General features: G+C 38.6%; 1 protein-coding gene across 1 annotated transcript in view; it reads left to right on the top strand.

Moving 5' to 3' along the window:
* Window positions 1-16,959, top strand: part of LOC135216852 (disco-interacting protein 2 homolog C-like) — a 271,475-nt gene that overhangs the window by 52,216 nt on the left and 202,300 nt on the right. Inside the window, exons 3-5 of the mRNA XM_064252365.1 lie at window positions 4,557-4,634; window positions 9,628-9,738; window positions 12,763-12,858. Of these exons, the coding sequence (XP_064108435.1) occupies window positions 4,557-4,634; window positions 9,628-9,738; window positions 12,763-12,858 (285 nt within the window). The remainder of the gene's footprint in view (window positions 1-4,556; window positions 4,635-9,627; window positions 9,739-12,762; window positions 12,859-16,959) is intronic.

Genomic DNA, 16,959 nt, shown 5'->3' with positions numbered 1-16,959 from the left:
CTCAAATTATCCTACTGGGGAGATAGATGACAATGAGAGCTTGGATAAAGGAGCCGAAGATATCCTACGTGACGCAGAGGTTTATTTAAAAAAATAAAAATAAAAAAACAGAAACAAACGGCCCGGTGAATGTCAATAAGACTCATTTCATCTGTATATGTAGACAGTATATATATGTCGTTTCCCTTCAGAATTCTTAGTGTGTTTGTGAAGAACTTGGGAGTATATATAGTTAATTATTTGTCCTAGAACATACACACAGACGAAATAGCTTAAAAGGTAACGAACATCATTCAACATGAATCGCCTCCAACAGCATTTATTCTGATTAACGGATAATATCAAAATCCTCTAACACACCCATCTAAACCGCCAGAAAGCTTTGCCCTTCAATTCCACCATGATGCCAGAATTGGCGTCACATGCTCGCTACAGTCATTAACTTACTGTGTATCGTAACATAGTTGTGATTGCTTGCACATTATTTACTCATATATTGGGCTTGTAACAACCGGTGAAGTAGTCTGACCTCATTGTGCTTCAACCATCACAAAGTAATCCCCGCACACATTGAAGCACAAGTGAATGAGGTTCTTCAGTATTCCAGCGAATGGGCCAAGATAGAATGCCTACGGCCGTTTCAGCGACCCCCAATACTGGGCGGAACTCGGACTCGATATGGCACCTGGTATGAGTTGCGAAGACAGATCCAACAGCATTACTTTTAGTAACTGCACTAAGAGATCTAAAAAGTCTTTGGCTTGACGAGGTCGTTTTGGCGACCGAATGAGGGAGTTGATCTTCAGGTGATGTGTGTGAGTTCGAGTCGGATGAAATGCGGCGCTTGGTAGGTAATTGAATCGATCCACCTGTTGACCTTTAGTGTTTCTAGCCGCTGTGTCACGTTGCTTTCAACAGCAGTCCGTGACAGGCACATTGAACTGGAGTTGGTGCTGGTCTCCAAAGTCATATCATCTTTAATATCAAATTATGTCTCTTCTTTATTCTTATTAAAAATCACCATATTAGTTTGATGCCGTTTTCATTATCCGAGTATGTGATGGGCCTTGGGTACTCTCCATCTTTCATATGTTCTGTTTCTTTACTATGAGAATAATCATTCTCATCGGACACCTGAACCTGTTTATGGAATGCTTCGAGGTTTGCACCTAAAGTTGACACGTTTCGTGGGCCGACTGTTAAATGAGCAGATTGGATTGTATTCATCATCATAATTGTTTCATTAAAGGGGATGAAGTAGTCGTTGGAAAGGTATTTACCCATATGGGTCGTTTGTTTGGTGTTTCTTGCCATGCGTTCTCTTTCTTGTTTGAATTCAGTTGCAAATGTCTGTTTTGGCAGGAAGTGTTACCAGATTGCAAACATGATCTAATTCTCGTACTTGCATGTGCGTCCTTTGACGTCTGTTTGCTTGATCGCGGAGGGAAATGACAGAGGAAAATGACTAGTTTTCTAATTTAAAAAAAAAACTGGAAACAGAAAATGAACATAAATATGTTGTGCTCTGACAACCCACTCACGTCAGAGATCAGAGGTTAATCACATGAAAGAAGAGAATGTGTATGATATGTTTTTTCCCTGTTAATTAAAATGACAGTGACGTCACGGTGGCCTATTTCCGGAGGACAAAGAGGCGGTCATTTGCGAATCGTGTTATGGTTCTGCGTTCAGAGTCACCTCTGTCCACTGGGAGGTCGTTTTAATTAGCAAATCAAACAAAAGTCACATCAATATTTTTGTGTATATGTGCTTTGGCTGATGCGGAAAAAACCGGTATGGTTGTTGCGTTCGGATGTGTTTTTACTCCGTTAATTGTAGAAGTAGAATTCAACTTTTATATCTGTTGATAGCCTACATCCCTGTTTCCTGTGCAGGCAGCCCAAAAGGCGAAGATTCGAATCCCGACCAGGGTAGATAGACTTGGGTAAGGATCTATTTGGATACATGATATTCTAAAGGTAAAGTCAATTCAGTATTGATGGATATATAAGGGTTGATATTCTTTACGTGCGTAAATAGCCAAGAATGACAAATTTCTGATCAGCAATCGTGTTGGAGATTGGTGGTTTCCATCCTAGTTACTGAACCTAAAGTCTCTTTTCTCTGTATCGATCCAAAGACATACTAGGGTCGAATACCGGCCTGAGCAGATGCAATTTTCATGCATGATTCAATTCAGGTGTAAGTTATTCCCATATATTATATTATATTATATATATATATATATATATATATTATATATATATATATAATACATATAGTATACATAGACATACTGCATTATGTATATGCTTAATGCATATACATATATGTATTAAGATACAAATGTCCTTTAATATCTAATTCGCCCTACCTGGGAATTCATATATTTTCATATATGTTAACCGAAGGGGAATTTTTTAGAAATTCGTCGGCTCATGGGCGCGAACCACGGAACCAAGAAGTCAGGACGTACAGTGGAGTGCTTTAAGCCACAAGGCTGTCACGAGAGGTACAAGTTAACGCCGCTTCTCACCTGCAAATCACTGTCGCGCTCAGGTATTCGTTGTTTTGGAGTCGACATCAACCCACTTTGACCTCGAGAACTTTGTAGTGCTTTTATCGCACAGAGTCATATTTGTAGGTGAGAGGCAGCGTTAACTTATACCTCTCGTGATAGCCTTGTTGTTTAAAGCGCTTCACTGTAATTCCTAATTTCTTGATTCCGTGGTTCGCGCCACTGAGCCGACGAGTTTCTTAACAGCTAAAAAAATTCCCCTTTGGTTAACACATATGAATATATATTAATTCCAAGGCAGAGCGAATTAGATATTAAAGGATATTTGCAGCTTAATACGTATATATGAATCATGGTGATGTGATAAGACTCATTCATAATATATATGTATACATTTGTATATATATACATATATACCATGTATGTATGTATGTATGTATGTGTATATATATATATATATATATATATATAATAGATAGATAGTTACATGGTATGTTACAGATGAATAGATATGACGGGCATTATTTGGTCATAAAACATCACAGTAAACATAACTCTTAACATAAGAAGGAATAATACGCTATCTGTTTGAAGGTAATCAAAATTGGCGTTGTCTTACTCTTGAAAAAGGATCTGGCTTACAAGGTCTGTGTCGAGGTCTTCGTCACCATATGCATAATACATCCCAAGGATATAAAAAAAATCTACCTTTCTCAGGATTTGATGTAAATCCAATGTTAGTATAATGATATAATATTTCAACGGAAATTACATAAGTGTAGTGAATGTTATTGTTTCTGTTAATGTAAGCATATATACGATTTCTTGGATCAGGAGTCTGTAGAAGGTCCCGTATGAAATGCTAAGAAACTATATTGAGTTAGAGATTTTTCATCGCCGGCGTTCACGTTTATCATCCGAGTAGTACTATCATTATCATCTTACCCCAAGTATTTTCTCAACTTTTTCTACGTAAACTTAATGTAGGTATGTTTGCACGTTTGTCTTATATATATATATATATAGATATATATATATATATATATATATATATATATATATATATATATATATATATATAAGTCATATCACATTTCCGTGATTCATATACATATATCGAGCTACAATGTTTCCTTTAATATCTAATTCGCTCTACCGTCAGTAATTAATATATTTTCATATATGCTTAACCGAAGGGGAATTTTTCTCGATAATAGATTTGCCTGGACCAGGGCGCGAACCTGTGGTCCTCATTTCAAACCCAGGAACGTCAGTGAAGCTTTACCTACTACACCACCGCGGTGGTGTAGTAGGTAAAGCTTCACTGACGTTCCTGGGTTTGAAAGGATCCATAGGTTCGCGCCCTGGTCCAGGCAAATCTATTATCGAGAAAAAATTCCCCCTTCGGTTAGCATATATGAAAATATATTAATTCTGAGGTAGAGCGAATTAGATATTAAAGACATTGTAGCTCAGATATATATATATAATATATATATATATATATATATATATATATATAAAATAAAGTTACTCTAAATGTATATGAACTGAGTGTGAGAGAAAGAGGTCAGGAACTGTCTTCACTCTTTCTCCCTGAACTTGAAGATAATTACAGCCTGTCTTGTTCTTTCTGTACATCGAGTGAGTTTATCTTTATTTAGGAGTGAACGTATTTCGCTTGTTTAAAACTGCAGCAAGGTAGGTGAACATTGCACTGAACCTGGTTGCTGTAGCGATCAAGGGCTTATGTTGACACCCGAGTGAGTGTCTTGGTGTTGGTATTCAGTCCTGTTGACGAAAGTTCTTCGAGAGAGATTTCTCACTTATGGAAACGTTTGTTGCCCATTATATGGATGGGTGGACTTATCTCGCAGATTTTTTTTAAGAAACTTTCATGAGTTGTGTTTTTAGCGTCATGAGATATGGCTGAATGACATGATGATCAGTATTTTTGCATGATGGCATATTGAGCGCTTAATCGTGTAAACACGCAGTTTCTTTAAATACAAAGTCTTAATTTTGTACTTCTTTCCAGGTGACATCACGCAGAAAGGATACGAGAAAAAGAAAGCGAGACTCCTCCAGCCCTATGTCACCAGAGACCCAAGTCAAGGTGAGGACAATCCCAAAGTTCTCCTTTGTATCTGCCCCATTTTCTTTCGTAACGAGGTCTGACGGTTTTTATGATTTACTGATCTTCCCAGTAACAGTTACTAATGAATATCTGAAGAAAATTTTTTAAAATGAAACAAGAAAAAAATTCTGTAAGGATTAAACTAAAAATACTAGTTTGTTTCAGTAGTCTAAATAGCTTCTTTAAGTGCTTTTAAGCAAAGTTGACGCTTTGTAAAGACTTGAAATTGTTTAGTTTCGCCAGATCGACAGATATAAATTTATAAACATGACTAAAAGTTTTTAAAATTTAGCTTGATGAGAATTGCTAATAAAAAATGTCGCCATATAAATTATTCCCCATCCCATCAAAGTTCCTTTTAATACAGCTGTACAAACTTGACATTTTCATCAGTCCACTTGAGTAGGTTAAGGGAGCTGGGAATCGTAACATTTCAACGTGTGGTTGTGTTACTATGGTGACTAGGAGGGAGGAGTTATATTCATGCACTGATTAAAGACGACCTCTTTTCAACGCGTTGTCAGCACCCACAGTTGTATTCCGATGTACATAAATCTCAAGCATAAGTAGGGTGCGGGTAGGTAGTAAGCTTCACGAAATAGAGTTTGTGTAGTTGGTTTGTGGCCTGTAACTATGAACGCTGCTCATTGCAAACTAAACGTAGTGATGACAAGAGTCATATCTTGATCAAGGGTTAAATTGGCTAAATATTTCAGTATACGGTGTGTGAGGTTTCAGATATAATGATGATATATGCTTTGGAAGACTACTTTTGTCTGTATGGACATCAGCAATAAGTCTTACGTAAAATAAGTACTGTAATTCTTATTCATTTATATGTCTGCTCACAGGTCATTTATGTGCAATACAATACGTATATTTACTCATTATATTATTTTAATTGGTAGGTTATACAGTCGACGAGCATGTCTTCTCATTGGTCTTAAAGCTCAGTAGCCGGTTAACTAGATGACAATTGTGTAAAAGTAAGTTTCCATAATCTTGCCGAGGCCTTTTTGTCATGTTTCTAGTCCTTTGAAACTTTCAAGAGCTTGTTTGGAAAAATATAATGTAAGAGATTATTTTGTCCCGGAACGTCATTAAACAAAATCCACCCGTCATCTCCTAAGGGAGTAAAACGCTGAGCGGTAAATTGATTGATTAGTAGGTTTTAGGCATAATGCCAAGCACTGGGGCAACTAAGGACATTCAGCGCTTTAAACGGAAATTGACAGTAAAGGTTTGAAAGGTGTAACAGGAAGAAAGCTTCACAGTTGCTCTATGAATCAATTGTTAGGAAAGGGTGGAAAGTAAGATGGAAGAATGGCTATATGGAAGAATGGCTATATGAAAGAAGGTACAATAAAAGGAATAAAAGTAATTGCAGCTAGGGGCCAAAGGGGTGCTGCAAAGAATCCTAAGTAATGCCCACATTGCACCGCCTGAGGTGCACTGACGGCACTACCCTCTACGGGGTAAAATGAGTTCCTTAGTTGAATCAAAAGGACAGTTTCACTCTGACAAGACGAGTCGAGTGGGTTGTTTGTCTGTAGGGATGCTTTTCAGGTGAATGAGCCGCATTTTATTTCAGTGTTCACATAAGTCAGACTGGATCTCTCTCTCTCTCTCTTCTCTCTCTCTCTCTCTCTTAATGCGGCTGGGCTCTATTTACCGCTAGTAGGACTAGTATGAACAGAGTTTGCATTTTTTGTTGTCCAGGTTTCTTGCTGTACTCGTATCGTGTAAATGGACTTACAGATGCTTTTGTATTGACCATAAGGAAGTTCTCGTAAATAAGCAGCAGTCATTTCGTGTCTGACCGTGGCCGGACAGGGCTGTTGTTTTACCTGCCCGATTGCAGCTGACCGTGTGTGGCAGAGAATTTCCTACTCATGTGTACCCTGTGTAATTGCTGTTTGAGTATGTGTTGGTCAATGTCTCCTGAGAGATTACACAAGAGATCAATTATCCTCTTTTCAAACGTGACGTTTTCGATGTTAAGTTTTTCTTGTTTTGATTACTGGTATCTTTTGGTAGCTTAGAATGATGCATATAATGAGGAACTGGACACTAGTTTAGATATAATGATGGGCAACGTTCCAAGTTCTGCCAACAGAGGGAAAGGAATAGTTATCCAACTGTTCAGTTTGGGGATGACTGATTTCCACAATCCGTCAGGCCGCTTAATCTTAACAGGTGGCCTGAGGGCTAGAGATTAGGCCGTCTGAAAGAATTGGTGGAAGATGGGTGCTACTGGCGATTTATAAGCATTTTGTGAATGGCCGTAGCAGCTATTCTCAGGTGTATAGGATTGTTGTAGGCCTGAGACAATCGGCAATAATACGCCTGGTTACTGTTCAGTAAGACGGATGTCTTGCCAGAGCAAAATGGTAAAAAGTCCCAGACGCCCATTTCTTTCGTGGCACCTTTTCGCCATTGACGGGACGTCATAGTCATAGTTCTGTTGAGAGCAAGTCAAGTGGGTGAAAGTGAAATAGTTTTTTCTCCACACATAAAGTACCTCATCTGGACCAAATTAACAACGTAACTGTTCGATTAGCTCTAAATATGAGGCAACGGGATATGAAATACGAGATGAGGCTTTAATAATATATATGTGAGCGTTATCATGTGTACAGTTTATACGTGTTGGTATATTCATGATTGCATAATTGTTACCGGCTACTCGTAGTATACTGAAATATTTAGCGGCAACAAGCGAATAATGTGTATGGGAAAGATTTAATCTCATAGTGTATAAAGGCCTTTATAAGTATGAATAGCTTTTGTTCATAGGATATTGCTTTACTTAGTAAGGTGTGTTCATATTTATATTAGTACTTAACTGTAATTTGAGGTTTCCTGTGAACTTACTGATAATGAAACCCCATAAGACAGTGCCAATTAAAATTCTCTCACTTGCAGCCCTCTCTCTCTTCCCTTGAGAATAATGTCTCCCCTTCAAAGTGGCGGCGGCTATTTGGTGGCCTCACCTGCCACCTCTGCCCTCTAGGCCGCAGAATGACGACGATACTACTACTAAAATTATAGACAACCACAATTGACCCCCAACTCACCCCCCCCCCCCCCCCCTTCCTCCTTCCTACCTTCCCAAATCCCCTTTCTTCCTCCTCCAGCTCCTGCGCCTCCCATCCTCCAACGTCGTTACCGGGAAATGAGGCTTTAGCTTTCCAAATGCTCACTAATGAAATGGCTTCTGTTTCCATGACTAATGAGGATGTTTTAAACCTTATTCATCTGACCTAATATTGTTCTGCTTTCAAGGTGTGAGGTGACGCCCTTCTCTGCTCCAGTGCTTTTCCACTAATATGTAGCAGTGTTTCTTTACGTGTGTGTGTGTGTGTGTGTGTCTGTGCGCGCGAGAGAGAGATTTGGCGAGCGTGAATGTGTCTGCTCATATGTCAAGTTATGGGAAATGTATTTGTAATGCCTTTATCGATTATAAATACATGAACATACTTGTAACAGAAAAACTTCATATATACTGAAAGTTTTTTTTATATATATCAGTTATGATTAAGAGTAAGTTATGTTTATATATAGTAATTGTGTATAGTATATATATATATATATATTATATATATATATATATACTACTATATATATATATATATATACTATATATATATACGTATACGTATATATATATATATATATGTATACTATATATACGTATACTATATATATATATATATATACTATATATACGTATATATATCTATATATATTAGTAGATATATATACATATAGATATATACGATAAACATATATATCTATAATATATATATCTATATATATATTATATATATATATATATATATCGAAAAAATATATTATTGTGTAGTGTTTTGCCATGCTTGATTTTAGACACTGACGACGTGAGCTGTGCCTGAATCTGTAGCATACTAGGCTCTTCAGTCTCATTAACTTTCACTGTAAATATCTGCGAGTGGTTGACTTGCATACTATTTCGTGTGCTTAATCTCATTTTTCTCTCCTTCTAGCGAAACTTGTTGATAATGATATTATATATTTCCCATTTCATTCAGCTGTTGAGAAAATATATTGCTTTTATGCGGTTGTATATTTTATGTGTCAGTGTTGTATATATTATATTATATTCACCGTGCTGGTAGTGTTTATCATTTCAAATAAATACAATTAACTATAGTGTTCATTATTATTCAAGGTCTTCTTGGTTTGTGAAGAAAATCCTGGTAATGTTTGCATATTTTGTTTTATGAAATGATAAACGTTGAATAGCGAAGATTCGGTCATCCTCATCCACTGTCCAAACATAACTGCATTGAATTGAGTAGTAAGAAGTTATTAAGATGAACCATTTCATGGAGATTTGATCATTTGAAATTGCCTTTACCATCGTTCTTTACAACAAGTTTCGTGCTTCAGATTTATTTAACATTGGGGAAATCTTCAGCTTCTCTCTTTCAATACACAACAGCAACAGCAATACACAACCACTGGCCCACTGGAATATGCTCTAAATTCACTGAGAAAGGTCATAGTTATTTTGAACGAGTAATCTACCTTGTATGATAAATATTAAGTGGTATGCGAAGCGTCAAAACTGTCATTCAGTTTACGATTTACAACTTTGCTTCCCACAGAAGAATCTTGTGTTCAAAGTGTGTATGGGCACCAACAATTTTAGTGTAAACCTTGCCTTGTCATTCTGTAGGAAGATCATGAATTCAACGGGTGGTATTTGAATGCTCAAAATAATGAGTCCAACCATTTTTAACGAGAACAATCTATCATTTCTAGTAAAAACTTGCTAATGGATCCATCAGCGCAAATGGAGCATCTGGGGCAATGGTTGTGTTGAAATGAAGAGACAAGCTGAATGGCCCATAGTGTGTGTGTGTGTCTTTGTATGCGTGTGTGTGTGTTTGGCTATGACTAACGCCTCTTCCTGCATGTGCTGCAGCAGCCTCCCACCATGCAGCACTGCATGCCCATCAGCAGAGCGGAGGTGCCAGCAGTCGCAGTCGACGCAGCGAACACCGCAGCGTCACCACTCACGAAAGGCGATACTTGTCAGGTACACCACACACACCCTCCTCCTCTTCCTTCTCTCCCCTCCCCCTCCCCCTCCAGTTTCCCTTCACCTGCATCATCATAGTCTCCTTGCACCATTGTGTACCTTTTGCTTGCCCTTGAAGAATCGGGGGACCTCGGTGTCCTTCTCATTCTGCTCTTACTGTGCTTGCTGTACGTAACCCTTCTTGTCTGATTATGAAAGCCCGGTCAAGCTTCATACCTGTAACCGTGGATGCTGTCAAATAATGATCGAGGATAACCATTGAATCCCATTTCATGTGATCCAGTTTTGTAAGTTCTTAGGCACCTGCCATCTCATGGTTGTTGTAGGAGTGCTCTCCAGACTGACACTATATTGATGAAAACACCTAGATGGATGGCCTCCTTTATTATGCAATGCAATGGCCCTGTAGTATGAAGGTGTTTGTGGATCAGCTTTATTATATACAAAGTATTATTTCAGTTGAGGGATGCGCATTATTGGATCATTGAAGACATTCTACTAGGAGTGGTTCACTTTGTTTTCAGTATTGTTGGAGGTCATATCTTCAGATGACGATCACTTCTAAGTGAACTACTGATCATGCGCTCTAAACAGGGATCTTCATTCATTATCGGACCTCACCTTTTTCATGTTACCGAGTTCCTGACTTTCACATTAGACTTTTTTTTTTTTTTCTTCTGTGCTCGAACATGACTGCACTTACATTGCAAGTATATTAATTTGGGGAAGTTAGAAGGCTTTTTGTTGAGGGATTTCATGACATCACCTTACGTTGCGTTCTTAGAGCTGGAGGTGCACTAGTAAAGTACTGCAGCATAAAATGGAATTCTTGGTTGTCGGATCACCTTCTAATGACGAAGAAGACAATGAGCATGCACTTCACTTCACTGCTGTCTGAACCCACACTAATGTGCACCTTGCCTGTTGTGGAAGTGTGCCTCTCGATTATTGTGTGTAGAGGATCAACACACTTTCGCAATATATCACCGCTTGCCTACGCTCTCGCCGGTGGTGGTCGATGGACGTGTTAGTACTCTCTCTCTCTCTCTCTCTCTCTCTCTCTCTCCTCTCGTTTTCATCTCTCTCTCTCTCCTCTCTCTTCCTCTTTCTCTTTTTTCACCTTTTTCTTCTCCAAAACCCGACCCATTGAACCCTCCCAGCTTCTCTCGCTATGTCATACATTCCTGTGTTTCATAATCATCTTGCCCCGACCGAAGAGCTTCGCAAGGCGTGAGCAGCAGCAGCAGCAGCTGTGGCCAGCTGTTGTGGATGTCCCCCCCTCCCTTTATCCCTTCCTCCCTCCCGGAGAAGGCTGCTCACGCTGACGGAACTCGCCGACGACATCGTCATCATCGTCATCATCATTCAGACTTCTTTGTCGTTTCCTAGATGACAGATTTGTTATTTCCTCTTTCATCATATTTTACAGACTTTTGTCCCCCCACCCGTTTTTATGTCATGTTTTTATGATTGGCACTTTTAGATTATTTCTTTGTTTTATGGGGATTTTAATATTACTTTATGGATATAATTTTTAGATATAAGTTTCTTTTCTGTTTACTGTCTTGATGCCATCGCCAAACCCTCGATTTCCTCTCCCATCTCCATTTCTTTCAGCCTCTTTCATCAAGCGCATGCGCTCTGTTAACTTCGTTTCCGATCTGTTATACTAAGATTTCATTTGATGATCCCAAGAAACTTCCGCACATTATTTTATTTGAGCCGTTTGTTTTACCTTATAAATATTGATTTGTGTATTACAATGTTCGCTTACTTTGTTGTTGATTTTTAATATTTTCTTTTGTTTGTATGATCTCAGCTGCTATGTCGGTTAAAAACTTTGTTGTTTTTATATATATGTTTTACCTCTGTTTACATTTCATATTATTTATGACCTGACATTTGATATTATTGAAACCGTGTCCCTCTCTACCGTAATAACCTTTTAGTAATTAATTCAGCTCTTTATCGTTCTGACTAGACTTTCCCCTGTTGATGAATTATAAGTTGTGGACTCGCATTTATTGTTCAGATATCGTATTTATTGCTCAAATTATTCAGTAACTAACTTTGCACGTTTCTTATCCAGAATAAAACTTCCACCTCTCTCTCTCTCTCTCTCTCTCTCTCTCTCTCTCTCTCTCTCTCTCTCTCTCTCTCTCTCTCTCTCTCATTGATTTAGGACAAGTGATTGATTAGTATTCTGATAGTGATGTAACACCTTGTTCGAGTAAAATGAGCTGTGGTTCTTGAAAGTATACATGAGTTTATTATAAACAAAGGGATTACCAACTTGTAGGATAATAAACTATGATGGTAGGCAAAAGATTTGTTATAATGACTCGAAATGTCCTGATAAAGATCGAATGCCTGTTGAAACCTCAAGACAAGTTCCATCGGCGAACTTCGCCCTTTGGAATGGCAGTGCATCATTTTAAATGGCTTCATTTCGTACAATGTGTTACATTGAATACCTTTTAAATATCTCGCTTCATTTGTAGCTGTATAATGTAACTTCCTGCTTCGTCTTCTCTATCGAGCAGATGCCCCGCGTAGCATTTCTTCAACCTCCCCTTAGAGGCGATTGGTTCAGTATGGCATCCAACCTTTTCTTAACCCCACCCGCCAACCTCCTTCCAATCCCTGTGACTCAACGCTGCTTCTGCCGCCGTTGGCAATCTGGTAATCATCTCCCCCCCTCCCCCCCCCCTTCCCATCCTCCCCCCCCTCCCCTCCCCCTACCCCGTCCCCCTCTTCACCAATTGGTGTTGTTAGTATATATGTACTGTTGTTATGTGTTCCCTGAAAGTTGTTTATTTGTAGTATTTTGGACAGAGGGACGATGCATCCCCTGTGCCTTCCCCCACTTGAAGAACGGTACGCCCTTGTTAGCTTTCCTCTCCCCCCCTCCCCCCATCTTTTGACCCTCCCGGTATTTTCTGAGATTGCACGCCTTCACTTGTAATGTACTGTAGTTAAAAGTGTGTGTTGTTCATTTGGGGGTTGGTTGCTTGCTCACAGGTGCACAACAGGCAGGGGGGGCCGCTTCCCCTTCCACTCGATCCCGACGCAGAGCCCAACGACGCCTCACCAGAAATGAGTCCAGGTACCACTCAGGTAAGTCCCGCTGACAGGCGACTTCAGTCATCACGAGTTTTATGGTTTTCCTTTAACATTTTTAACCACGCACCCGACTGCGGGTGGGGCATCGCCCCCCTCGGATCTTCTTTTCATTTCGCCTCAGTCCTCTGCCTCATTCTTCCTGTTTCCGACGCTGCTGCTGCTGCTGCTGCTGTTGTTCGCTCCTCTTCCTCCTCCTCCTCACTGCTTGGTCGTCGTGCCTTTCGTGGGGATGGTGCTCCTCACTTGATTGAATAGAGCAGATGTGGTCGGAATTTCTCTCCGGTTTTAATATCCCTTAATGGAGCCTTTTTTGTCTTTATTTGCTTACACTCGAAAATGGAACTCTCCTCCTCTCTCTACTCCTCCTTTCTCGTCTCTCTCTCTCTCTCTCTCTCTCTCTCTCTCTCTCTCTCTCTCTCTCTGTTTTATTTGTAAGCGGGTACTGACTCAAGTAAATGTGGACTAACATACTAATACCGTTGTATACATGTATGACCGTCAGTTCTAAAGGTATTGCAGGTGAGTGTTTTATTGTTGTCTCTCTCTATTTTTATTAGACCAATTCTTCACCTTTGGAAATATGTTCATTTCTCCCATGGTATTAGGTAGGGAATTTATGGATTTATAACAAGAAATTGACTTTCAGGTGGGAATTTTTCTTTAAAAAATATACTGAAGGTTTCTGACAGAAACGAAAGTGCATCGAACGAGGTGTTCGTAATTCGATAGAATTTAAATTGTGAAGTTTGTTTTCTTCATAATATGGAAAGCAATACCTGTGACTCGATCCCTTAATACCGAATGAAAATTCGCCAAGGATATTTTACTTTATTAGAAGAAACTGACGCTTAGGGTCCAGATATTGCAATGATTGATTTATGAAGGCTCCTATTTGACCCATATTTACTTTGACGATTTCTGCTAACTTCCATAAAAAAAATTACTTGTCACAAGAGAGTTGTCTTGAACTTCCTAGAGAAAAGTATGAAGTTTAGAGGCGAGTAAATGTCGATCCGGAAGCTTGTAACTGAAAACCAAATGTAGAATTGGAACGGATGCTTGAGGAACCTTGAGCTTTTTAGCTGAGGGAAAGTCATTGCCCACATGATTAGCTTTTGTGGACCAGCAATCGCGGAATTATTCGTGTAACTCCCTCGATCTTCATTTTCCTTTATTAATGTATGCTTTGGACCATTTCTGACAGTGTCGTTAGCAAATGACAGCCATGCCGTTGTGCGCGTTGCTAGGCAAAAATTCATGTTTATGTCATTAGTGTTTCCAACACACAATAATTCTATTTTCAAACCCATATTACAGTAATGTTTTAAAGTGAAATAATGCCATATTTCAAACCAAACGTTAGCTTTTATTTAGTTATTTTTGTATCTACTGTGCTATTATAAAAACGGACATAGTATAGGTAAGAACGAGCAGTAAAGTAGCGAATGTACAGCTAGTTTAGTTATACCACTACTACTTTTTAACTACGGTAACGTTTTCTTCTTGCTCTTTAAAGAAAACTGTTTTCGCAGGGGTACTATGCTAAATAATTGTAGTCTTGAGCTACAACGTTTCTCAATTTGGAAACACTTATTACTGTTTGATTTAGGAAACCACATTTTTCTTTTGGTTTTATGAAATAAGCAGTTCATTTTCATGAGTTATATAGTTTTCTTATGTCTGTATTGCCCAAAAATATGAACACCATATTCATTTTGATAGTGATGATAAAGACAGTAACTATAATAGTATTATTGCAAAAGCCTTTTTTTTCATTTTTACGTAGGGCCATCTCCTGAAAATATATCAGGCCACTCGATTAGTTTCCAGCAACTGTATTTGTTGAAGTGGAGTATATCAGGTACTTTGAGACCATTTTTATCGCTATTTGCCCACGAGGAATTTGTTTAATCCTGTTATATATTTTTTCCCATTTTTAAGCAAAAGAGGTATACTTTCTTTAGTTGATTATAATACTAGGTATGGTAGTCATCTTATAGTACAGGCTTACTGTATTTGTATTTTGTTACCATGTTTGCACATATTTCATATATATATATATATATATATAATATATATATATATATATATATATATATATATATATATATAATTTCACTGTTACGAGAAATTATTTCAAGGAAGATAATACCTCTATGATATAGATAGTATTATTATTATTATTATTATTATTATTATTATTATTATATTATTATATTATTATTATTATTATTATTATTATTATTATTATTATTTGATTTTTTTGCTCTATCACAGTCCTCCAATTCGACTGGGTGGTATTTGTAGTGTGGGGTTCCGGGTTGCATCCTGCCTCCTTAGGAGTCCATCACTTTTCTTACTATGTGCGCCGTTTCTAGGATCACACTCTTCTGCATAAGTCCTGGAGCTACTTAGCGTCTAGTTTTTCTAGATTCCTTTTCAGGGATCTTGGGATCGTGCCTAGTGCTCCTATGATTATGGGTACGATTTCCACTGGCATATCCCATATTCTTATTTCTATTTTCAGATCTTGATACTTATCCATTTTTTCCCTCTCTTTCTCTTCAACTCTGGTGTCCCATGGTATTGCGATATTATTGTTATTATTATTATTATTATTATTATTATTATTATTATTATTATTATTATTATGAAGCCTGCTGATATAGAACAAGCCCACCAAAGGGGCCACTGACTTGAAATTCAAACTTCCAAAGAATATGGTGTTCATTTGAAAGAAGTGACAGAAAACACAGGAAAAAGAGGTCAGTTGTGAGAAAGGGAAAAATAAATGAACAAATTGATAAACAGCTGATAATATAAGTAAATTATTGAAATACAAGGGGACTTATTTCACGGCATTAATGCCTTGCATCTTCTCTTGAAGTTTTGAAGTTCGATTTGCACAACATCCTCAGGGAGGCTGTTCCTCCCCCGACAGTGTGAGAAATGAAGGACCTCTGGAACTGAGAAGTTGAACAGCCAGGTATATTTACTGCATATTGGTGCTGCTGTTCAGCAAATCTGGTTGCTCTCGGCAGGAAAAGAAGATCAGGGATCAATTGGGTTTGTGCCCACGTATTCAAGCTGATAGTCAGTCATCACTTGCAGTCTGTGAGAAATGCAAACATTTTCATTCTTTCGTTTTAGTGTTTTGTTCGATTGTGTCTCGTTCAGAATCTAGTTGTATTTACTTTTCTTTCTCGTTGTAACCTGCACTGTAATGCTGACAGAAGGATGAAACTGTTGCCGCGTAGCGGATACCATATTTTTTGGTCTAACGCCCACGCCTCTTCCTCGGGGGATATGTAAACCACACCGCCCCCCCCCCCCCCCTTTCCTCCCTCCATGCTGTTGTGCGCGTTGCTATGCAAAAATTCATGTATAGGTTATTCGTGCTGTTTAGGCATTAAGGTAAATTCCAAGTTGAATTATTTGAGAGAGAGAGAGAGAGAGAGAGAGAGAGAGAGAGAGAGAGAGAGAGAGTGCGTGTGTGTATACCATAGTGGGTATTGGGCGGTTATCATAGTTGTTTTCAAGGTGTGTAACATGTTGTGGTCCGCCCTTGCCCTGTGTAAGAGCGTCCTTCCAGCTTGAAACTCCGAAGCAAAGCAGATGCTTCTAAAGAAAGGTTTATGTCTGCATAGGTTGCCTGTTCACTCGTCATCCACAGACACTTATTTGATTTGACTGACATTGTGGTAGTTAATTTCAACATCCAGGTTCTGAGTCTTTCGGATTCCAGGGCTGCTGATAAGTTTGCATGTGTGCACTGATTGCACGAGAGCCCAGTGGGTGGATACGGGTTTGTCATAGGCGATGACTTGCAATTGTTGTTGTTGATTGAATGTACCAGCATTCAGGGGGTGCTTATTTCAAGTAAAGTTACTTGCGTATTCGCCCCTTGTTTCGAAAAGTCTTTCAAGCTTTTAATCAAAGCGAATTCTCTTTCCTCGTGGAACATCTGTTCACTTATAGATAGTAATGTATATATTTGTGTTGAGGTCAATAGAGATGTCTATATCGGCTCGATTATGAGTTCGTCTCATGTGGGAGAAATGATGCGCATCAGTTCTGATTTTGTTCTTAGGTTTT

This window comes from Macrobrachium nipponense, chromosome 6, assembly GCF_015104395.2.
Source record: "Macrobrachium nipponense isolate FS-2020 chromosome 6, ASM1510439v2, whole genome shotgun sequence".
Classification (NCBI taxonomy): Eukaryota; Metazoa; Arthropoda; class Malacostraca; order Decapoda; family Palaemonidae; genus Macrobrachium; species Macrobrachium nipponense.
Note: the sequence above shows the minus strand (reverse complement) of the source record. Positions and strands in the feature narration are given on the sequence as shown.